Consider the following 23,243-nt stretch of genomic DNA (forward strand, 5'->3'; position numbering starts at 1 on the left):
CTGTGAAAAAAAAAAATTTAAAACAGTTGCCACTAGGAACTTGCATTCTTAAATGCCAGATGATTTCACTAATTGGAATGAATTTTAAGTGCTTAATTGTGTTCTCATTTTGATCTTACAGGGCGTTGAGTACAAAGTCGGCAAGTTCCCATTTGCTGCCAACAGCAGAGCCAAGACCAATGCTGACACAGACGGCATGGTGAAGATTCTTGGACAGAAGTCAACAGACAGAGTACTGGGGGCACATATCCTGGGACCAGTAAGTACTGTAAACCAGAGATACCTCAGCGAGAGTTCTGGAAGCAGTCAGTAGATTAATTTTAGAATTCTGGCATTACTAAGTGCCAATGGAAACTTAAAGGTGGCTTCTATGCATTGTTGCTAGCAGGGTGCCAACAACACTCTTGAGTCCCTCCTACCATCCTACTGTGTCCCTGCTTTCTGTGCTATAGTGAAGGTGTTCCTACGTTAGGCCAGGTACCTGCTTAACCCTCACTAATGATGCTGCTGGGAGGCCTCACTGAGTCTGGCCCTGCCCTACCCTACCCTCCTGTCTGACCCCATCTTTCTGCTTTTCCTGTTTGTGTTCTTTTACTTTGTACCATGTAAGGTGAGCCTTCTATCACTGTCAGGATAGGAGCCTTCTATCACTCTGAGGATAGACCACGCTTGCTCTGCATTGTTGGGCGGTTGGGCTTACAGTGCTCTCTACCTAGACTGCTCTGTTTCTGGACCTTCTAGTTAGTTCATTTGTTACCTTCTAAAGAGACGCTTAGACTTCAAAGAATTGTTGTGGAATAGGTGCTATTAATCACTTTTTAAGTGAAGAAACTGTTTGAATCCAGGCCATTTGGCTTCGAAACCCAAGCTCATCTATCACCTTTTCTGTTAAGTTTTTCCTTGACTTTTCCCCAATTTCTGTAACAAAAATTAAAATTTAAGGTCTAGGAGCCCGGTTTCTTAATCATAGCATGTAATTGTTTTTGCCCTGGAAACACAATTATTTGGTTTATGTTCAAGGGTGCTGGAGAAATGGTAAATGAAGCTGCTCTGGCTCTGGAATATGGAGCGTCCTGTGAAGACATAGCTCGAGTCTGCCACGCACATCCGGTAATTGCCACCGACATGTAGATTTAATGGCTGCTTGTTTTCTTTTGACCTATAATTACTTTGTTTCTAATTTTATATTTCTTCCCTTACAGACCTTATCAGAAGCATTTAGAGAAGCAAACCTGGCTGCATCATTTGGCAAACCAATCAACTTTTAAAATAGAAGAAAACATATATATATATACACACACACAATTATTATTCCCCAAATCTGCAAGCTTTTGTAGAGGTCACATTTCTGAACAGGATATGTTCACAGTTCCAGAAATTTCTAGGACGGAATTATGAAGCTTTGAGAAGGTATTTAATATGCTTGAACAGAATGGAATGATCTTGTATCTATATTTTAAATAAAGATTTTGTTTCATTGCATTCGTGCTGTGGACAGAAAAACAAAAAGCTACATATGTTAGCACTTTAAAGACCAACTGATGTTGTCATGGCAGTTTCCAAAGGAGTGTGTAGCTGGAGTGTTCTGGAGCGCTTCACCCCTGAGCTGCTGGTGGTGTTTCTGCTGCTGTTGGGTTGAGACCCCAGTGGTGAAGCTCCTTTTGGTTTGGTTTTCATATTGGAAACGTGTCAGTAAATAGTGCAAAATTCAAATATGTATAGACACCTCATGTAAATAAAAAGTGACTGTTTCTCATTTACCTCCTAAATTTTTGCAGTTTAGAGGTAGAATTGTGTTTAAAGATTTTAAAGGTTCCATTAAGGACTAGAAATCTACAGGGTAGTTATTAAGTTACCCAAATTAGGAGTCTGTCTACCAAACTAAAGTACTAAATGGAGGCTCATGTGTTATAGCAAGGAATGGAGATACCAAAATAAACATGTCTTAAATACTAATTTAGTGGTTATTCTGAGTGCATATTGAAACAGTCCTTTCTTCTGACTACCTCTGTGTATTTTAAAGAATGTATTGTTGCTTTTATAAAACTGGATATGTCTTTCACATTGTACAGTGTTAAGGCATTGAGGAGGACATTGCCCTTCATCTGTTTTACAGTTGCTAAATGTCTAGCATATGATTTTGGGGAAATACAGCATAAGGGTGTTGATCTACTGTCTTCTCCTATGTGGATTTTCTTGGTTAAGTAAACGGTCATTTATTTAAAGGGTGTTATGACAATTTATTGATAAATGTTGCTAATAGGTTAAAAGTTAAAATGATTTAAGTATCTCAAAAGGCCAAGAACTCAAGGCTAGATAGCTTTTTATATATTACAACTAAATTTGTCATTTCAGATTAAGAAGCTCCTAAATTTGGTGTAGATAGCATAGATTTCTGGAAAGTACTAGAAAAATGAAAAGTAAAAATTTAAAATTACTAGAAAAATGTAAACAACATTCACTTGATGGTAGTTTAAAGGTTATGGTTTATTTTTGTTTTTTTCTTTTGAAGCAGGGATCTTATTCTAGCCCCCACTGACCTGGAACTCTGATCATCTTACCTCAACATCCTGAGGGTTAGGATTAAAAGTGTGAGCCACCATGTTCAACTAAAGGTTAGTTTTAAGGAAAGATTGAACATTGTAATCTGTCTGGAATAAGATTCTATCTATTGATCATGGCTAACAGGACAAAGTTTATTATTTAGGTTTTGATTACACTATCTTAGTAGTTTGGGGATCATGTCATGACCTTAGAGTGTGAAGACCAGATTCACCTTCACTTCTAAAAATGCTGTTTTTTTTTTTTCCTCTTCTCTAATCAGGCAGTTAAATTAGCTGGACTTCAAACTTTGTTGACTAGAAGTAACTAAAATTTCTTCTCTCTGCCTTCTGTTTCCCCTAAACTGGACAGTTTCTGAAATTTTTCATATTCTAAGCTATTGTATTTGCCTGAAAGTTTCCTTGGCTTTTTATTTTCCTCTCAAGTGAAAACTTGTTAAAAATGACATTCTGTCCGTCCTGTTCTCTTGAGGCGAGGTAGGCTTCCTTGTGCTGGCTGTCTGGTGCCTTTGCATATTTTCAAGTGTATTTTGTTCACTTCTCAGTTAGTAGCAAGATGCCTGGTATACTATGTGAAAGTGAACCTGTTAAGTACCTGCTTATTTAAGCCTCAAATGTGCCCTACTCTCAGGGAAATGCTTAATATGAAATCCTAGCTATATCGATACCCAATAGTTAGGTCTAATGGAAGCATTTTTATTCAGTCTGAGAATGTAGGTACATCTGGGTGGGGAATAAAGTCCAAGGAATAAAAGAAGGTTTAATGTCCACTTACTGTTATTTACTAAGCTGGGTATTTTGAGGGTTTATGAAGAGTGAGCTTATGGTAATTTTCCAGCTCGAGCTACAATTAGTATTTGGAAAGTGAAATCTTTTGCTTATTTAGCTGAAGAGACATGGAGAGTAGAAACGGTATTTTAAGAAAAATGTTCTAATAGATGACAAAGTAAAAGTGTTGAGTTACTGTGAAAAGTGTCAAACAATTGATTCCAGATGGAAACTGCCTTATCTAAATTATAGCTCTTTACATAACTATTGTCCAGGCCATGCTTTATTTGCAGCTGTGTATAGCATGTGGGTGGTGAAGTCTAAGACTGTGGGGCGGGATTTGGGGATGGGGAAGATTAGCTGGGCTGTCAGCCCGATTCAGCTACATTGTTAACTACAAAAACATAAGGGCCAGGCCTGTGTCTTCTTTATGTCCCAGTGTGGCAGTGAGAGGATGATGGTGTGGTTAGTCTTTGCTTTCCACCTTGTTCATTGTTGGGGGGGGGAGGGGGTTGCAGCAAGCTGTGTCCTGAGTCATCTCCCGAGCCTGCTGCTGGATGCGTTCGTCCTTACCGCCATGTGGCTGAGTCTTCACTTGTGCACTTGTGTCTGCTGCACGCTTGAGCAGTGATGCTCCATGACCAGTTTCCGTCCACTGGCCGAGTCATTGAAGCCCACCTAGCAGTGAGCCTGGCCCTATGGTGCTGAAGGGCTTCTTTTATTTTTGGCACATGTACAAGGACGATGTTGGTGTCTTCCTCTATCACTGTCTAGGTAGAATTAGAAAGTCCAGTTCACATTTCTAGAGCAATGCACCCATTGAAGGGGGGTGCCCAGCTTAGTAACGCTCTTCCCCCCCTCCCCATCTCACCTAGGGGGTCCCTTTATGAGGGTTTTGGAAGATGTTGACATGAGGTGTTGGAAGATGTTGACATGAGGTGTTTATTCCTTTGTAGGATTTATAAACACAAACCAGTAAATGAATTATGCTAAACATATTTCTATAAAAACACTGAGCTTTTATTTAACGCCATATAAAATTGGTGGTTAAAAACATTAAATAGGTAATGGGTTTCAGAGGAAGTTATTTGAACATAGTTACTTTACTTTGGTCACCTTGGCTGTCACAAGCAGGTGCTGTAAATGGCAACTTTCTGGCTGATATCCTTAAGCAGCGAGCGGACCTCTCCTTCCAGTCTCACCAGCTCTTGAGCTTTGCCTTCTAGGTAGTTTTGATTGTCCTCATATTTTCTTTCCAAGTCTGTGGAAGGTGAAAAAGCCAAGTTCAGTGTGAAGCGTAGTCTGATTACCGAAAGCCTGCTGTGCGCCTCCAAGACTAGGGACCCACCTTCCAGCAGCCGCAGCTGGCTGCTTGCCTGCGCCAGCAGGGTTTCCGCCTCACGCTGAAGCAGTGCAGCTCTCCTCCTGGCATCTGCTGACTCTTCAGTTTTTTTGGCGATTAAGTTTTCTACTTTCTTGTACTTCTCATCAAGTTCACCATCCAGAGCCTGCAGTTCCACATTTAGACACAAAGGTGTGCTAACATTAATGTCAGTAAATACATCTAAGAGCCACAGGTAGCCTGGGGAGGCCCTGTCTATTAAGAACCACCAAAGGTGGTGTTATTCAGGCTTCATGTCAGGTTGGGAGTTTGAAAATTTTTTCAAGGAAATTTCTAGAGCTTCCACTTGAGTCATTGCTTTTAAGAGTTGAAAGCCAGGCACTCAGGGTCAACCCTCACTCTCTTTGGATGAGTACTTGACTGTAGAAAAAAACAGTGATCTGGAGAGATGCACAGAGCAGATTTAACAAAAGATTTAGGAAGAAAGGGTAAAGGTGAGAAGATGAAAGAATTGTAGTGGTTTTAGGTGAAACCATCCGTTTCAAGAACATCGTTCAATCATGAAAATTCAGTTCTAGGCCCTTTTTGTTTTTGTTATGGGTTCAGGTAGCCCAGGCTGGTGTCCAACTTACTATGTAGCTAAGGATGACAGGTTTTTGTGTGTGTGTGGGGGGGGGCTCGAGGTAAGAACTCACGCTGTAGTCCCAGGCTGGCCTTGAACCCACAGCGATCCTCCTCCCAAGTGCAGGGATTAACTCTTGTGCCACCTCACCCAGTATGTACAGTTTTGGGATCAAACCCAGGGAAACACTCTACCCCAGACTGGCCTGGAACTCATGGCAGTCCTCCTACTCTAGTCTCTCAAAGTTTGGGAGGCTGAGATAGGATCACCAAGAGTTACAGGTCAGCCTGGGTTAGAGGGAGAGAAACCCTGCTACCAAAAAAAAAAAGAAAAGAGAAGAAAAAAAGCACACAAACCTGCAGGTAACTACTCTACCATGAAAGCTGTGTGATACGGTGGCAGGAATAGTTCTCATGATTGCTCTTCCCAATTCATATGGAGGAAACTTTTCAATAAAATGTTAGAAGTTAAGTTATCTTAAGTTTTAACAACTCTACCTTCCATATTTAAAAAGCTGTCCTTGAAAGTAAACATTTGCCCACAGGAATTTAGAAATGAAATGTGTAAAGCATTATTTTTTTGCTAATTTGGTACATTTCATTGAGAAGCAATAGTTACCTCAATACTAGTGTGAAAGGGGTATGACTTCCTACTAGCTGTTCTTTAAGGAACTCTCATGCCTTTACAGCATTCTCAAATGGCCAGGTAATTGCTAAAGATCTTTTCTTTGAGCTGGGTGTGTAGTGCACACCTTTAATTCCAGCACTTGGGAGGCAGAGGTAGGAGGATCACCGTGAGTTTGACCACCCTGAGAGTATATAATGAATTCCAGATAAGCTTGGGTTAGAGTGAAACCCTACCTCAAAAAAATTTTTTTCATTGAACTACGTCACAATAATAAGGCTCCCACCACCATTCTGTTTTTGAAGGAAGGGTTTCACTTTACCTTGCCCAGGCTGACCTGGAACTCATGGCTATCTTACCCTCAGCTTCCCAAGTGCTAGGATGATAGGCGTGTGCCACTGGGCCTGGCTAAATTAACTGTATTCTCAAACTGTTAACCCAAGTTGGGATTTAAGTGCCTAAGTCACTGTCGGCTCACGTTCTTTTTCATCAGCATCTCTAAAGACTACTATTTTAAAATGGGTTGTTTCTGCCATTTTTGATGACCAGCCATGTTAGGCCCTTGCTCCTTACTCTGAGGAGGTCAGAGAGGAAACTTCAACTTAGCTATGAGGCTACAAGGATTACTCACCTTCTTGACGTCGTCTGCGTTTTGTTTTGCGGCATACACTACTTTTTCAATGTATTCCGCCTCCCCGGAGTTCTGGGCCGCCTTCCGCTTAAGTTCTTCCACATTCCTCTCCAGGGTGCTGATGCGCTGGGAAGCGTTGGTCAAGGTTTCCTCAGAAGCTGCCGTTTCAGATTCAATCTAAAGTGATCACCCAGAGAAACAGAAATGGTAGGAAGGGAGATTAAAAAGGTTGCTGTGCTATTTTGGGCTAGACCAAAAGTAACTGGAAATTAATAGAGCTTAGATGAAGTGCCCAAATTCAAAACTTGCTACACTTCGGGTATACATTTCATGAATAATGAGTGTGAAAAGATTTCCAAATTTTCCAATTAATGTGGATGGGAAAATGGTAACTTGAGTCAGCTGTTTTTATATTTCCTTGGTAGTTGTGGGTGGGGATCATTGATGACATGGACACGGCTTATTTAAAACTTGAAGAAGTTTCAATAGGATTGTGAGATGCTGTCTGCCTTTTTAGAAGACAAAGTTTCTGAATGGTCTGCGGCCAGCCCTAAGGAACCACCTATCTCCACCTCAGCACTGCTCATGCTAGTGAGGCAAGCCATCTACCACCTGGGCTCCCTTCCCAGCCTAAAACTTTATAAATTTATACACAATGAACTAGATGGAGAAAGTCCAGCAAAATGTTAATAGCAGAATCTAAGATATTTGAACAAGTGTGAGAAAAAAGTATTTAGAAGGTTATAACTCACATTGGAAAACATAATTTTTCTAAATATTATCTTGAACAGATAGCCTAAAGAAAAAGGGACTTTGTTGTCAAAATTTCAGAAGGTTCAGTGGCTGAGGAACTGGTAAGCTTGCTTTTACTGAGTGCAACAGACTAGGAAGATAGGTTGTATTCACCAATGATAGAAAGGTTTTCAATACAAGAGGACTGTCATCTAGTTCCAGAACACACTCTTGAGAGCACTTCATGAATTAAACATCAGTTGTCTTGTGCTTATTATTTTAAAAAATTTTTCCTGTAATTAAAAAAATACAGAAGCATATCTGCATTACTTTCAAAAATTTAAATTAATTTTTGACTTTTTGAGGTAGGGTCTCCCTCTAGCTCAGGCTGACCTGGAATTCAATGTGTAGTCTGAGTGGTCTTGAACTCACGGTGATCCTCCTACTTCTGCCTCCCAAATGCTGGGATTAAAGGTATATGCCACCACGCCTGGCTTACATTTATTTTTTGAGAGAGGAAGAGGGAGATAGAATGGGTGTGCCAAGGCCTCCAGCCACTGCAGACTTGCAACACAAGTGCCACCTTGTGTATTTGGCTTACATGGATACTAGATAATCGAACCTGAGTTCTTAGGCTTCACAGGCAAGTGCCTTAACCACTAAGCCACCTCTCCAGCTCTGCATTATTCTTTTAAGTGACTGAGGGGTGGAGAGATGGTTCAGAGGTTAAAAGCTCGTGTTCATTCATATTTACTTGAACACTTTTTACTGTTGAGTTGTAAGAATTCTTACAGATAACTATCAGATGCACTTTTTCTCCCTCAAGGTAACATTTTACTCTAGCCCAGGCGGGCCTGGAATTTACTCTGTAGGCTCAGGGTGGCCTCGAACTCAAGGCGATCCTCCTGCCTCCTGGGATTAAAGGTGTGCACCACTACGTCTGACCTGCAGTTGCTTTTTGATTAGTGTATATATGGAGTTTTTTTTTTTTTTTTCCTCATAGAGTTGAACTGTAGGACCTTACTGAAGTTAGTAGGTTTTGGGTTCCTTGAATGTCTTCATCTGCCTGTTTAATTGCCTTCTCTGCTGCAATCTGGGCCTTTTCTGCTTCTTCCAGAGCGTCCTTCACCATGTCTGCAGTGACCCTCACGTCTGTTGCGCTTTTGCTAAGGAGAAAGAATAAACACGTTGCTTTTTCCATAACAAAAATAGCTGGGGTGGTGGCGCATGCCTTTTAATCCCAGCACGTGGGAGGCAGAGGTAGGATTGCCGTGAGTTGGAGGCCACCCTGAGACAACAGAGTGAATTCCAGGTCAGCCTGGGTTAGAGTGAGACCCTACCTCAAAAAAAAAAAAAAAAAAAAGTAAAAAATGAAATAAAAATACTTCTATTTACTAGAGAGAGAAAAGAGGCAGATAGAGAATGGGTGTCAGGGCCTTCAGCCACTGCAAACAAACTCCACATACATGTGCCACTTTGTATATCTGGCTTCATGGGGTACTGGGGAATCAAACCCAGGTCCTTAGACTTTACAGGCATGTGCCTTAACCACTGAACCATCCAGCCCTGAAAAGTATTTTCTCTTCAAAAACAATGCTTTTTTGCCGGGTGTGGTGGCACACGCCTTAAATCCCAACACTCAGGAGGCAGAGGTAGGAGGATCACTGTGTGTTCGAGGCCACCCTGAGACTACATAGTGAATTCCAGGTAGGCTAAGACCCTACCTCAAAAAATCAAAAACAAACAAACAAACAAAAAAACAATGCTTCTTCTGAAAAGGCAGCCTTCTTGATATACAGCCTAGAGAGGGAGACGAGGTGCACCATGACCTCCAGCCGCTGTAAGCAAACTCAAGATGTGTGCGCATGTGCAACCTTGCATCGCGCTGTGTGTCTTGGCTTACGTGGGACCTGGAGAGTCAAACATGGGTTCTTGGGCGTCACTGGAAAGTGCCTTAACCACTAAGCTCTCTCCCCAGCCCCCACCTAGATTATTGGTTAAAGAAATTGCTTTTTATTCCATGCCAAAAAAAAAAAAAAATCCCAACTGCCAGTTGTCTTCAGGTACCTGGCTCTCTTAGCTTCTTCCAGCAGCAGCTCTGCTCTGGTGATGTCTGCAGCACTCTGCTGCAGAATAACCTCTACTTGGGAGAGACTTTCCACTCGCTCGCGGATGTCTTCTGTCAGGTTCTGTAGCTGCTGGGGGGTGCTCGGCATTTCCATTTTCAGTACTTCATTAGCAACTGCCTCGATGCTGTTGAGATCAGCACCGTCCTCTGAAAAGCAGAAAAAAATCCAGAATGGCTCGCTCACTCCTCCACCACAGTACCAGCCCTTCCTTCAGTGTTACACCAAGAGCGATGTGCCTTACACGAATGAAAGGGTGGGTGCCACCAGAACTCACTGTAAGCTGGGCAGTGAGGACAGCCTGCACAAGGGATGAAGGGCCAGGTTTTGAAGGAAATAGGATTTGAGAGCTTGTTTGAAGGCTCTAGCAGGGGAGTGGAGCTACTCCTTTACCCTTGACCGAGGACCATGGAAGGTCATCCTCTGTCTGAGCACACAGCTTCGGGAGGGACCCATGGAGCGGGAAATAGGATATAAAAGTACATTATTGTATGAGGAGAATGGCCAGAGCCAAGTGGTCCAGATAATGGAAAACTGTAGAGCCAGCATTGGTGCGTGAAGGCAGTGAAAACTTTTGCAAGTAGAGGTAAAGTGCTGATATTCCTTATCAGTTATCTAGATTTAAGAAATTTTTGAGGGCTGGAGGAATGGCTTAGCAGTTAAGGCATTTGCCTGCAAAGCCAAAGGACCCATGTTCCATTCCCCAACACCCACATAAGCCAGATGCACAAGGGGGCACAAGCAAATGGAGTTCCTTTGCAGTGGCTGGAGGCCCTGGCACACCCGTTCTCTCCCCCACTTCTGTCAAATAAATTTTTAAAAAGTAAAACATTTTCAAGAAGAAGAAAAATATTTTTGAAAGGGGAGAAGATCCAGTCAGAAGCATAAGAATAAGAGTAATATATTTTCAACAAAGCCATAGAGTTTTAAATGCTACGTGTTTTAAAAATACAATGAGGCTAAGGTTTAGATGTATTTTAGACTAAGGCTTCAATACGTTTGATGGCTTCCAGAGGACAGTGTCAAAGATATCTTTAGAAAATACCAGTTTTATATTAGCCTTTCTTTTTTCCTTGTTCATGGGATATTGATTTCTCCCTGGCACCTATCTCTAAGGCCAAGTAAATGATCAGCTTAGCAGTCTAATTATAATCACATTCCACTTTCCAGTGACTTTTTTTGTGGTTTTTGGAGGTAGGGTCTCACTTTAGTCTGGAATTCACTATGTAGTCCCAGGCTGGCCTCGAACTCACAGCATTCTTCCCTCTGCCTCCCAAGTGCTGGGATTAAAGCCATTCACCATCACACCTGGCTCTCCCGTGACATTTTTATATGGGCATATGACTCGTTGCTTGCCTGAGCTTTATAGGAATGACACTGTCAGGATTTCCATGGGAGGTTTCCTCCCATCAGATACTGTCTTTATATGAAGTGTGGAACCTAGGCAGTCAGTCATGAGAACAAAGTTGTTAATATGATTCAGTTGAGTTTTCTGTATCATTAATTTTATGTATTTTAGGGAGAAAGAGAAAGAACGGGCGTGCCAGGGCCTTCAGCTGTTGCAAACAACTCCAAACACATGTGCCACCTTGTGGGTCCTGGGTAATCAAACTTGGTCCTTTGGCTCTGCAGACAAGCGCCTCAACCACTAAGCCAACTGTCCAGCCCTGAGCTTTCTGTATCTTGCAGGCCATACCATCCTCACTGCTGAACTAAGGCCAGGACAGCAGCATGACTTGGACCACAGATTTTAGTGATTTCTTTTTCTCTACAGATCATTTCATGTGTAGAACTGTCTGACTTTAGGTTATTATAATCCTGTAAGTAAGAGATTTGCAAATTTTGGGGTTGTTGCCAGAATAACAAACTATTATATAAAATGTAATCTCTTGACTTAAGTTTCAAGTTCTGCTTTCACTTTTTGATTTGATGCCTGCATATCACACCAGCAGTGCCTGGATCTGCATAACACCAGAGCTTATTTATAACTTAAGAAAGTCATTTTTTGAGACAGATTCTCACGTAGCCCAAGCTGGCCTTAAATACTACCTAGCTCTAAAGATGACCTTGAACTCCTGCTTCCCTGTTCCTAGTGCACTACCCTGTCTAGATAGTATTTGTTAACAGGGATATTTTTCTGTTATTTTATATCCTTCTAGACATTACTCTCATCTAAAACACATTGGAATTCTGGCTCTCACACAGAATCTATAGGAAAAAATACTTAACAGTCAAAATGAAAATGTTAACTTACGGGTCAGAAAGTTTCTGATTTGCTTGATGAGATTTCTCAGGTCCTCGTTGCTCTTGTCCACCTTCTCTTTGGTAGCATTTGTCCTCAACAGAACATCCTGAGCATTTTGTTTTGCCTCATCTGCTCTCAGCTTTGCTTCAGACACCTAAATATGAACAACAGTTACCTGAAGTACTGCTGACAAACTAATCCTTTGGAATCCTGTTGTTTCACAAAGTATTATATTGTTTCTGTGTGCACTACAAGGTTCTGGACAGTATTCTGACCTAGATAGCAACTTAACAAACAAACAAACAAAAACCTTATAATGCTAGCCCTAACTCTTCCATAACACATGATGGTCTACAAAATGTCTTTTTCTCAGAGAAATATTTAACTCTTAATTTTTTAATTAATTATTTTTTGGCAAGGGGAAACAGGGATAAGGGTCATCTGGCCCAGGCTGACCTCAAATCCACCCTGTGTAGTCCAAGGTTGGCTTTGAACTCACTGAACTGTCCTACCTCAGCCTCCCAAATGCACCATCATACCAGCTTTCAATGACCAATTTTTGTAGTATAAAGTAAAATCACTATCAAATTACTGTCAGCAGCCGGGCATGGTGGCACACACCTTTAATCCCAGCACTTAGGAGGCAAGGCAGGAGAACTGCCTTAAGTTCAAGGCCACCTTGAGAGTACATAGTAAATTCTGAATCAACCTCAGCTGCAGTGAAACCCTACCTCGAGCTCCCCCTCCCAAAAAAATCATTGTCTACGATCTGCACTTTTTCAAGCAAGTGTTTGTGAAGAGAAAACAAGTTCTTACTCTGAATTACCTTTTCTCTCCTTGACCACAGCAACATGAATGTTAATTTTAGCATGTAGAACTGATTCCTCCCAAAAGTCAACAAGCAAAACTCAATTACCATTTTGGAGAGCTGTTCCACCTCAGCCAAGGCACTGAGGACATCTCGGTCAAAATCCATGGCTTTCTGCCAGGCACTGTGGGCTACAGTGACCAGACCACCACAGCCAGGTCCCCCACATTTCTTCTGTCCTTCATCAGTTCTGCAGTTGGGGCCACCACATTCAGTCTCAGAACAGTCAGCCCCTGGAGGCGTTCCGCAGGTCTGCAACAATCCAAAGATCAGGCACAAGAGTTCAGAGTCTCCCGCAGCAGAGCGGCTTGTGCATTGTCTTGAGGGGCCCTCAGCAAGGGAGGGGTCTCCAAGACAGGGCAGAGAGAGGGCAGTCTGCTTGCTTCCACAGAAATGACGTCTCTGCCATAGCTGCCTAGGCATTACTGCATGACCAGGATGGATTCTGCCAATAGGAGAGCTCAAGAATGCTCCTAGTCTTTTCTAACCTGTTAGACTGGGGATTAGGTGTGTGTGTGCCGGGGGGACGGTGAGGGGTATTATAAGACTACATTGAGTTAGAACCTTGTTAAATGCTGCAGTGAATATGGTAACATGTAAGGCCCGCTTCACTCTTTGGCCTTTTTAGTAACTAACAGAATCACTGGCCATAAAGTAGTGAAGAATGGAAGAGATGTAGTGAGAAAAGGTGGCAAAGGAGGGTGCTATGGGTTTCAATACTTTCAACAGGAAGGTGGGGTAGGAGCTGAGCAAGTGCAGTGTAGCTGTTCCAGTTTATCATCCCCACTCATTCACCTGGCACGCAGTCCCCTGCATGGTTATGATGTGCCAATGCAAATGGGGAAATGAAGTGTGCTGACAGAAAAGGCTCCATGGGAAGAACCTTGTAGGTCAAGAGCTGTGCTGTTAGGGAAAATGTTCACTGCAATAAAAGCCAGTTAAACTACTCCAAAGGAGAAAAGCAGATACAGTCAACCCTTTCGAATTTCAAAATAACAATTTCTTCCCTGTAATGACTGAAATACATTGTCTTTCACATACCTGGCTTACAGTATACAAGTGTGCCTTTAGAGAGAATGTTTGTAGGGTGCTGTAGTACATGGTCCTACTTAAAGAGAACCCAAAACTTCAGGGACGCTTTCTGGAGCAAGTTACAGCACAGCCAACCCGGAATAGGCACGAGAAAAGCAGAGATGAAGCATAAGAAGTATTTGAAAAGCAAAGGAAGGACTGGAGAGGTAGCTTAGTGGTTAAGTCACTTAGGAAGCCTAAGGACTCAGGTTTGATTGCCCAGGACCCACATAAGCCAGATGCACAAGGTGGCACCTGCGTCTAGAGTTCACTTGCAGTGGCTGGAGGCTCTGACTTGCCTCTTCTCTCTTTTCCCCTCCTCTCAAATACATACAACATATTTTTTTTTTAAAAAAAAAAAAAGCAAAGAGTCTCTTCACAAGAAAACGACCACGTGCTACTGAAAGATTTCTCACAGGACAATTAAAGACAAAACACACAAAGCAAATGCGATGCTAGCCAGTCCCGGGGGCTTATGAGGTGGAAAGCCTACAGGGAGAGGACTCCTTGGATCGGGCCAAAGACACCCCACTCCCCTGTCACCTTCTGCTACGAGCAAAGGTTGTCAGCAGGCTTAGCTTCTGTTCACTACAGTCTAGAAGTGTGGTGACTGGTTTTTCTTTAGACTTTGTAAAGGAATGGATTCTAAAAGACCGAGAACTGGCATCTCATGCCTACGTATATAAAATTTTGTTCACCATTAGGTGTAACTTACACATCCCTAGGCCTTCTTCATTTTTCTGTTTTCATCTAGCAAATGGTGACAGATAATTTTGCAGAAGTCCGCAAAATTTGATTGTGACCTATCTCAGAGGCTGCATGATTTTTGTCTACTTCCGAGTCAGCGAGGGGGCAAAGGAGAGAACCGTGAAGAAAGAGTGGCAATCCAGCCTGAGCTTTTCAGCCTCCAGCACAACCTGGTCTGAGGCTAGAAAATGCTGTAAGTCTGCTAAAAAATACTGCTGTCCAAATTCCCTCAGCTGTCCTTTCATGAAAAACAGTAAGTTAACTGAAGGAAGAGATGGGGTTGGCTTTCTTTTGGCCTTTTGCCCGATTTCCATTAATCTCACTATTTACTTTCATGTGGCTCCACAATTCCTTTTTAAAAGCCTCTAAGAAATTCAGGCTTTAATCTTTACCAGGTAAAATTACTGGAACAAAGGAATATTTTAGCTAACACTCACGGAAAAAACAGTCTTTCATTCTGACTTTTTCCACCCTCTGAGGTGGTGTCACTCTTAGCCCTGGCTGGCCTCAGTGCATGGCGATCTGATCCTCCTACCCCAGCCTCCTGAATGTGAAGACAAGGCGTGTGCCACCATGCCATGCTTGCTGTGATTTTTTTTTAAAAAGAAAATCTTCCCTTAAAAAATTCTGGATTCTTCTCCAGAGATAGATTTTGCATTTCAATTTAGAACAAGGTTAGAAAGAAGGTCCACTTTCTAGAAAGGACTGTGCCTCAATGAAAAGCCATCCAGCGGCTAGAGCAGTCCTGACTGGGCACACGACGGAGGACAGCTGGACAAGGGAAGGCACTAGAAGACACGCTGCATTTGTCGTGGGCATCTGCGGCCCAGGTACCTGAGACTGGGAGTTACCTCTGCAAGCACATCTGCAAACAGCAATTTCAAAGACAAATCAGGGCTTTGTTTTTTCCTACAGGACTAAAAGTGAGGCCCAACTCCAGCCTTACCATCTCCGCAGCAGCAGAAAGGTCTAGACTTTGCAGTTTGCCAGCCAGTTCATCCAGGAGGCGTGCCTGCTCCTCTTGCTTTTCCCTGAACTGGGACTCGCGCTCCAACATCAGGTCTTCCACTCTGTCTCGTGTGAGAGCCGACTGCTCCACAGTGCTGTTGGGCTCTGTGGTGGAGGCATTTACCCTCTTTTCTGCCTCCAGAGAGATCTGGAAATACTTGGTAATACTATCCAAGGCGCCTAGGGCAGGAAATGGAATTGCTCACAGTGAATCTTGGACTTGATTTCCTCACCAAGCTGTGTCTGATCTGGTGTTCTGTGGCCTTAAATTTACAGTAATGCATTAAAAAATATTCAAGAAAAAACCTTTATGAAGTACAGCTTCTGTCTAGTGACCAGTGAATCTATTCTGTCCCACCAGCACCTAGTCAAACTATGGGGGATGCCAAATGTAGGGGTGAAAATGAGAACTCAGCCACATATGTTTATATAAGGGCAAATATCTAGTTCTAAACAGCTGGTGTCAGGCAGTCTGAAGATTGTATGTTGATAACATTTTTTTTTTCCTGTTTCTTATTTGTTCAAGTCCACTCAGATGCCTAGTATTAGGCACATAAATAGCATGACATGTTTTGGCTTTAGAAATCTAGTTAAATGAAAAAGAAAAAAAAAGCACAAGACAAGATAGCGTTAGCCAACATAGCTATGGTTTTGCCTGGGGAGGAGCTCTTGACATAGCCTGTTTTACCCATGATTTCCAAAAATTATTTCCTGACGAAGTAATCTCCAATGTCAAATAATTCACAGAACTAGTGACAGTATTTCACTATTCCCAAGAGTATTTTTCAATTAAAGACCAGGGGGTTAAACCATTAAGTGGAGAAATTAGGAAATGAATTCCATTCTAACCCATCTGAGGCCTTGGCTATACTTCACAGAAACACAAACTTTAACCCCCACTTGCACCAGAGGTAAAAGTTTTTAAGCTACTAGAGGACTTCTCCCTGTGAAAGTATTATGTTCAAATGGTAGACGAGTGGTGTGTATTGTCCAGGACTGAGTTTATGCCTCGCAAGAGAGTGCAGCTCACCCTGAATGTCTGAGTTTTTGATGAACTCCAGCTGCTCCGCAAGCTCCTTCACAGTGCGCTCCAGGCTTTCTGCCTCCGCCTGCAGCGTGTCCAGCTCTCCAGCGCTGCTGTTGCTTTGCGAAACAGTTTCTGATAATTTCACTTCTACCTGAGCCATCTTTTCGGTAACATCTTTGGTTAGCTTCCTGTAAAAATTATTTCGCATATGCAAAATAAGCCCCAAAGGGAATGCTTAGGTCTCATTTTACATTTTCTGTTAGCACGGCACCCATTACTCTGCAGCTTCTGACTAGTTCAGTAATTTATGACAGAGCTCTGAAGTTTTGATTGGATTCTTACAGGAAATTGTTAAATCTGTTTTTCTTTCTTTAAAAACTCTGAAGAAAAACACAGATGAGTGCTCAGCTGTACTGTGGTGGGCGGCTGGGGAGGGATTTCAAGTCTGCAGTAACACGAGCACAGGCCAGTGCAGGATTCCTGCTGCATAAGCAGCAGCTGCGAGCCCGCGTAATGCTACAGACCCAAAAGACACTGCCAAAAACTCTCTCCTCTGGACCTCAGGGGTCTGCACGATGGACCATGTAGAGAGGAAGCCCTGTGGCCCAGCACAAGAATAGCAGGAGCCACCAAATCAGCCTTCCATATATGCCCCGCTCCAAGCATGCTCCCATCAAAGAAGCCTAACATCAAACAACTACCCTCTTATTTTCCTAAAGAAAAAAATGTAGGCCGGAGAAATGGCTCAGTGGTTTCAGTGCTTGCCTGCAAAGCCTTATAACCTGGGGACAGGACCCATGTAAAGCCAGACACAACAAAGTGATGCATGTGTCTCGAGTTCGTTTGCAATGGCCGTTCATTATTCTCTTCTCTGTCTTTGCTTGCAAATAAAATAGTTTTTTAAAAATACACCCATTCTCAAGCCTGGCATGGTGCCACATGCCTTTAATTCTAGCACTTGGGAGGCAGAGGTAGGAGGATCGCAGTGAGTTTGGGGCCACCCTGAGACTACATAGTGAATCCAGGTCAGCCAGGACTAGAGACCCTACCTTGAAAAACAAACAAAAATTGTACCTATTCTCTTTCTGTCTGTCTCTGCTTACAAATAACAAAGTGGCAATCCTGAAATCAAAGCATGTACTTCCACTGAGATCTAAATCCATTTGCTTTCTGTTCAGAGTACTTCTAAAGCCATACTTCAGTAATGTATTGATTACTGTTACAGTTTGATGTCTAGGCAAGCAAGTCATGATGAAAGGAGTATTTCTGGAGACTATCTCTGGGAATTACTGGCTCATCTGATGAGATACAATTGTCTTCTCAGGGACATGACAGTATAAAATACCAGGAAAATGACTGAGGACATGGTCGCATGTCTGTTGTCTGAGCTACTCTGAAGGCTGAGGCAGTAAGATCATTTGAGACCAAGAATTTGGGGCCTGTCTGGGGCAATAAAATGAAGCCTTGGCTGGGTATGGTGGTGCACGCCTTTAAATCCCAGCACTCCAGAGGCAGACAGGAGGATTGCCGTGAGTTTGAGTCCACTTTGAGACTACATAGTGAATTCCAGGTCATCCTGGGCTAGAATGAGACCCTACTTTGAAAACAACAAAACAAAACAAAACAAAAAACGGGCATGGTGGTGCACAACTTTAATCCCAGCACTTGGGAAGCAGAGGTATGAGTTTGAGGCCACCTTGAGATTACATAGTGAATTCCAGGTCAGCCAGGGCTAGAGCAAGACCCTACTCTGAAAACAAAACAAAAACTGGGCATGGTGGCACATGCCTTTAATTCCAGCATTCAGGAGGCACAAGGTAGGAGGACCGCCATGAGTTCAAGGCCACCCTGAGACTTAGTGAATTTCAGATCAGCCTGGGCTAGAGTGAAACCCAACCTCAAAAAAAAAAAAAAAAAAACTTGTCTGTATTTTGTGACATACTATGTTCATATTGATCTTACTGTTAAAAACTTAATGGTCCTCTCCCCATTTGTGTGCTTTCTTTGCACTTTTTGAAAAAAACCTTATTGGTAACCTCCATTCATGTAGATAATATTCCGTGATCATAATCCCCTACCTCCCTCCCCATCCCTGCTCCACTGAATGTCTAACTTGTCTCCTAAAAAAACAAAAAGAAGGGCTGGAGAGATGGCGTAGCTGTTGAGCACTTGCCTGTGAAGCCTAAGGACCCCAGTTCGAGGCTCGATTCCCCAGGACCCACTTTAGCCAGATGCACAAAGGGGTGCACGCGTCTGGAGTTCGTTTGCAGTGGCTGGAGGCCCTGGCATGCCCATTCTCTCTTTCGCTCTTTATCTGCCTCTTTCTCTCTCTGTCTTTCTCAAATAAATAAATAATCTTTAAAAAAAAAAAAAAAAGAAAAGAAAAACCTAGAAAAAGGTGCTAAAACCTTTGGGGTGTGGGTATTAGACAACTGCTACTTAAGCCTGAGAATACCATGAATGACCCCGTGCAAGAAACAAGCACAACAGGATCGTTTGGATGTTGCTGCTTTTTTAGGCAAATGCTCTACCACTGGGGCTACAACCCAGCCCCACTGAGCATGTGTGCGGGGGACTGGGGGTGTGTGGGGGGGATTGGGACAGGTCAGCGCAGGCTCTCCTGCTTCAGCTTCTTCAGTGCTGGGATCCACAGTGGAAATGAGACTAGGACAAAAGATGGGGAAGTGACCCCTGAGAAGTTTGCCGTCTCAGCTCAAGTCTCTCTAACTGGCAAAAATAAACAGCATCAAATCAAAGAGATGGATATCCAGAGAAGAGCTGAGAAGGGGGCTTTTTTCGTGTGGAGGTTTTATCATTATACCAATCCAGCTCTTTTTTGGCGGACTACTGGCTGAGCAGCAAAATGACTTGGGAACGAAGAGTTATTTGTGGTGGTGAGGTGTCCCTAGCAGTAGTGTTGCTCTCCACTAAGTTTGGATTTACAGCTTTCCTGCAGTTATTCTGTGGATCAACCCTTATGTTACATGAGGGCCAAGGCAAGAGAACGGACTCAGAGCTAAGTGTGTCCCCCACGTTCACAAGCCTCGCCTATGGCAAAGCTTAAGACTCAACTATGGATCTTCCCTTTCCAGTCCTCTCCTGCTGCAACAGAGTGGAACTTAGGAAGTGGCGCACTGAGCCTGTCCTGCAGCCTCTGGAATCCTGGTTTCCAGAAGGTTCACTCACCCAAATGCTCACAGTTAGCAGTCCTGGTAAACAAGCAGCCTGGATGGAGCCTCTTTTCCCTCACAGGACTGAGCAAACCTGACAGAAGCACACCAGGAAACCTCTCCGGTTTAAACGTTGGGGGGAAAATACTGTAGCTACTTACTCTGCTTCCTCAAAGAGATTTCCAATGTTTTTTAGCGGTTCTGCTGCTGGGCTCTGGGCCAGAATGTCTTTTATCTCGTTGATTTTCTTCTCCACTGAGTCCACGGTCTCCCGGTAAGGCCCGATCACACCGCTGATCTTCATGGCCTTGGCTTTCTCCAGGAACCTGTGGGTCCTGTTGGTCAGCTCGGAGACGATCACGTCCCAGAGAGCAAAGCACTGGTGGCAGGGTGTGCAGTCAGGGAAGACACCCGAGTACCCTCGGGTACACTTGTCACAGCGTGCACCCTCAACGCCCTCCAAGCAGACACAATGGCCCGTGGTCTGGTCACACTGTGGCGTCTCAATGCCCCTGGGGTCACAGTCACAGGCTAGAAAGGAAATAGTGATACTATAGTAGTTGTATTGATAGTATGCCTCAGAGAAAAAGATTTGGTTTTTAGAATTGTCAGCCAGTAGTGGAAAGGTATTGACCTTAATGACACTTTACAAACCACGCATGGAGAGACTAGTGGCTTCTTTTAGCACCCATGACTTCAACTCTTGTTTTTCTTTTTTTTTTTTTTTAAATTTATTGTTTATTTTTTAGAGAGAGAGAGAGAGAGAATGGGGTGTCAGGGCCTTGAGCTGCTGCAAACAAACTCCAGATGTGTGCACCCCCTTGTGCACATGTGTGACACTGTGCACTTGCATCAGTATATGTCTGGTTATGTGGGACCTGGAGATTCGAACATGAGTTCTTAAGCTTTGCAGGCAAGTGCCTTAACCGCTAAGCCATCTCTCCAGCCACCTTGTGGATTGTTTCTCAACAGTAAGAGTAATTACTTAAAAATTGACAGCTCAGCCTTGCTGGAGGTCAGCATCACAGAACTGCATTACAGATACCACTTCCTTTATCCCTCACTGCAGCACCAACTCAAAAGTGTCAGGCGTGACTCAAGGAATCTTGAGTGTCACTCAGTCCCAACATGTGACTGGCACAATGGGGTTGGCACCTTATGCAGGGCCAAATGGCACAAGATTAAATTGTGCCTGGCATAGGGTAAAGTCAGTGTTTCTGGCCAACAACTGTGGCTGATGTCACTTACTGCAATGCCCCACTGAATCTTGGCTTAGCATTTGAAATCTCAGGTGACCAAATTAGTTTTCTATCAACACTTAGCACTCATAGTATTTGCAGTGTCTGAATCACAAAAGGTCTGTACACACATCTCTGGCCTTAAGCCTATTCTGGAAAAAGGTGTGAAAATAAAGTAAATATGCCCTTCTATTTCCCTAAGCAGAAAATGGACTTCAAGGGCAGAGGCATGGTTTAGTCATTTTCCCTTCTTGGAACAGAGCACAGAATAAGTCTTTGCTAAATTGAGGTCCTAACCTCATTTACAAGTATGCAAGGAGGCACTTATAGACTTCTATAGAAGAGCTTGTCTAAAAAGGCAGTGTTGACTGTGGCAAAACTGCACAGATCCGTGTTCTCAAGTAACCACGAACTCTTGCATCAAGAGCTGGGATTTGTCTCCAAAAGACATTTTTTCAATTTTATTTATTTCTTTATTTGACAGAAGGGGGTGGGGAAAGAACGGGCGTGCCAGGGTCTCCAGCCACTGCAAATGAACTCCAGATGCGTGCACCCCCTTGTGCATCTGGCTAACGTGGGTCCTTTGGCTTTGCAGGCAAACACCTTAACTGCTAAGCCATCCCTCCAGCCCTCCAAAAAGACTTTTTAATGGAACAGCTTTCAGAATCAGCTGGACTGAGAGCAGTTCCCAGTATCTCCATCCTCTTGCTCCACAGAAGTTCGTGCCTGAGATGGGATGCATGCACATGCTGAGTTCATTGCCAACTTTTCAGCTGGATTACTGTTCACTTATGTCATTGCTAAAAGCACATTTTGCTGTCATTCTGCTCTACAATGAAGGGTCTTGTTTTCCTTTGAAGAATTTAAAAGACAGATGAGGCATCCTTCTTTATCTGGTCACAGGGCTTTTATCTAGGACCCACAAAGCTTTGATTCTTTCCAGAACACAGCCAACATGTCAACTGAATTTGACTAGCAACCTTTTCCTCCAACTGATGTGAAAAGTCATGGGCTGAGGAGATGGCCCAGCAGTTAAAGGCTTGCCAAGTCAGCCAGCCCAGGTTCAATTCCCCAGCACCCACATAAAGCCAAATGCACAAAGTGGTGCATGTGTCTAGAGTTCATTTGAAGCGGCAGGAGTCCCTGGCATGCCCACATTCTGACATACACTCTCTCAAATAAATAAAAATATTTTTTTAATGTTGAAACCCAGATGAAAACATTAGTAAACTGCCATCACAATGGAAATAATCATTGTCAGACACTTAATGTTTCTGCTTTCTTTACACCCTTCCTTCTGCTGTAGGCTGCCTGCCATCTCCAGTGGTCTAGCAGTATCTGGTGAAGCAACTCTCTCCAGGACTCCAACTCACAGTGTTTCCTGAGAGCACTTTCCATAGTTTTGTCATTTCCTTTCTAAATACCACCTGTCAGTAGGAGTCAGTAGGCATCTTGGGCTAGCAGTCTGGCCAATGACCCCAGCTCTCCCCTCACTGAAGGTGTCACTGTGTAAGTCACCTCATCTCTGAGTCTGAGAATTTGCTAGCTGTGACAAGGAAGCTGTGTTTACCCCCATAGGTTGTTGTGAGGATAAAATTAGGAATATGTATATAGGGACTGGAGAGATGGCTTAGAGATTAAGGTGCTTTTGCTGTGATGCCTAAGGACCCATGTTCGACTCTACAGATCCCACGTAAGCCAGATGCACAAAGGTGAGGCAAATCGCAAGGTCACACATGCCCAATAGATGGAGCAAGCATCTGGAGTTCGATTGCAGTGGCTGAGGCCCTGGTGTACCAATTCTGTCTCTCACACTCACTCTCTGTAAAAATAATGAATACATATATTGAGGATGGGGGGATGGCTCACCAAAAATCAAGTGTTTGCCATGCAATTATGAGGGCCAGAGTTTGGATTACCGTAACCCATGTAAATACAGGGTGGACATGGTGGTCTGCACGTAACTCCAGCACTCAGAAAATGGAGACAGGGGATTGGCAGGACAAGATAGCTAGCCAGACTAGCCACACTGGTGGGATGTGGGTCCAAGTGAGAGGCCCTGGTTCAATAAGTGAGGTAGGAAGAGACCCAATGTCAACCTTTAGCCTCCACATGGATCCACTTGCCCACATATGCACACACACATCCTGCATGCTACTCCCCCAAACACACACAAAAGTCATATGTACGTACTGTGCCTAAAAATGCTATAAGCACTCCATTTCCCTCAATAGTCTCTAAGTGGCTTCTGTTTGGACAGGAGCTATGTCCCTTTCCACTGGGCACCAAGGGCTGGGCTGGTGACCTTTGTATTAGAAACCACAACCTGCCTCGGGACAAAGAAATGTTGCATGATGGTAAGAATGGGCCGAAGGGTTATCTGCTGCCCCTGGCCTCGGCGCGAATCATCGCAGGCCTCTGGGACTTGCTACAGGGCGAATGTTTCATACTTTGCATGAACAC

At 43.4% G+C, this 23,243-nt stretch overlaps 2 protein-coding genes across 6 annotated transcripts in view; one reads left to right on the forward strand and one right to left on the reverse strand.

Annotated features, from left to right (window-relative positions):
• Positions 1-2,173, forward strand: part of Dld (dihydrolipoamide dehydrogenase) — a 29,084-nt gene extending 26,911 nt beyond the window's left edge. The window contains exons 12-14 of the mRNA XM_004652868.3: positions 122-259; positions 1,021-1,110; positions 1,203-2,173. Coding sequence (XP_004652925.1) covers positions 122-259; positions 1,021-1,110; positions 1,203-1,268 — 294 coding nt within the window. The 3' untranslated portion in view covers positions 1,269-2,173. The remainder of the gene's footprint in view (positions 1-121; positions 260-1,020; positions 1,111-1,202) is intronic.
• A 293-nt stretch (positions 2,174-2,466) lies between these two features.
• Lamb1 (laminin subunit beta 1) overlaps positions 2,467-23,243 on the reverse strand; it is a 74,417-nt gene continuing 53,640 nt past the window's right edge. Inside the window, exons 24-34 of one of the 5 annotated variants that reach the window (XM_004652867.3) lie at positions 19,704-20,073; positions 16,376-16,560; positions 15,284-15,525; positions 12,568-12,771; positions 11,661-11,805; positions 9,348-9,555; positions 8,305-8,446; positions 6,549-6,725; positions 4,678-4,837; positions 4,446-4,590; positions 2,467-4,095 (exon numbers count right to left, since the gene is read on the reverse strand). In XM_004652867.3, the coding sequence (XP_004652924.2) occupies positions 4,454-4,590; positions 4,678-4,837; positions 6,549-6,725; positions 8,305-8,446; positions 9,348-9,555; positions 11,661-11,805; positions 12,568-12,771; positions 15,284-15,525; positions 16,376-16,560; positions 19,704-20,073 (1,970 nt within the window). In that variant the 3' untranslated portion in view covers positions 2,467-4,095; positions 4,446-4,453. Of the gene's footprint in view, positions 4,100-4,327; positions 4,591-4,677; positions 4,838-6,548; positions 6,726-8,304; positions 8,447-9,347; positions 9,556-11,660; positions 11,806-12,567; positions 12,772-15,283; positions 15,526-16,375; positions 16,561-19,703; positions 20,074-23,243 lie in introns of those variants that run through there. The other 4 variants (XM_045135700.1, XM_045135702.1, XM_045135701.1 and 1 more) reach the window with 4 other exon arrangements.

The sequence above is a fragment of the Jaculus jaculus genome, chromosome 16 (genome assembly GCF_020740685.1).
Source record: "Jaculus jaculus isolate mJacJac1 chromosome 16, mJacJac1.mat.Y.cur, whole genome shotgun sequence".
Taxonomy (NCBI): Eukaryota; Metazoa; Chordata; class Mammalia; order Rodentia; family Dipodidae; genus Jaculus; species Jaculus jaculus.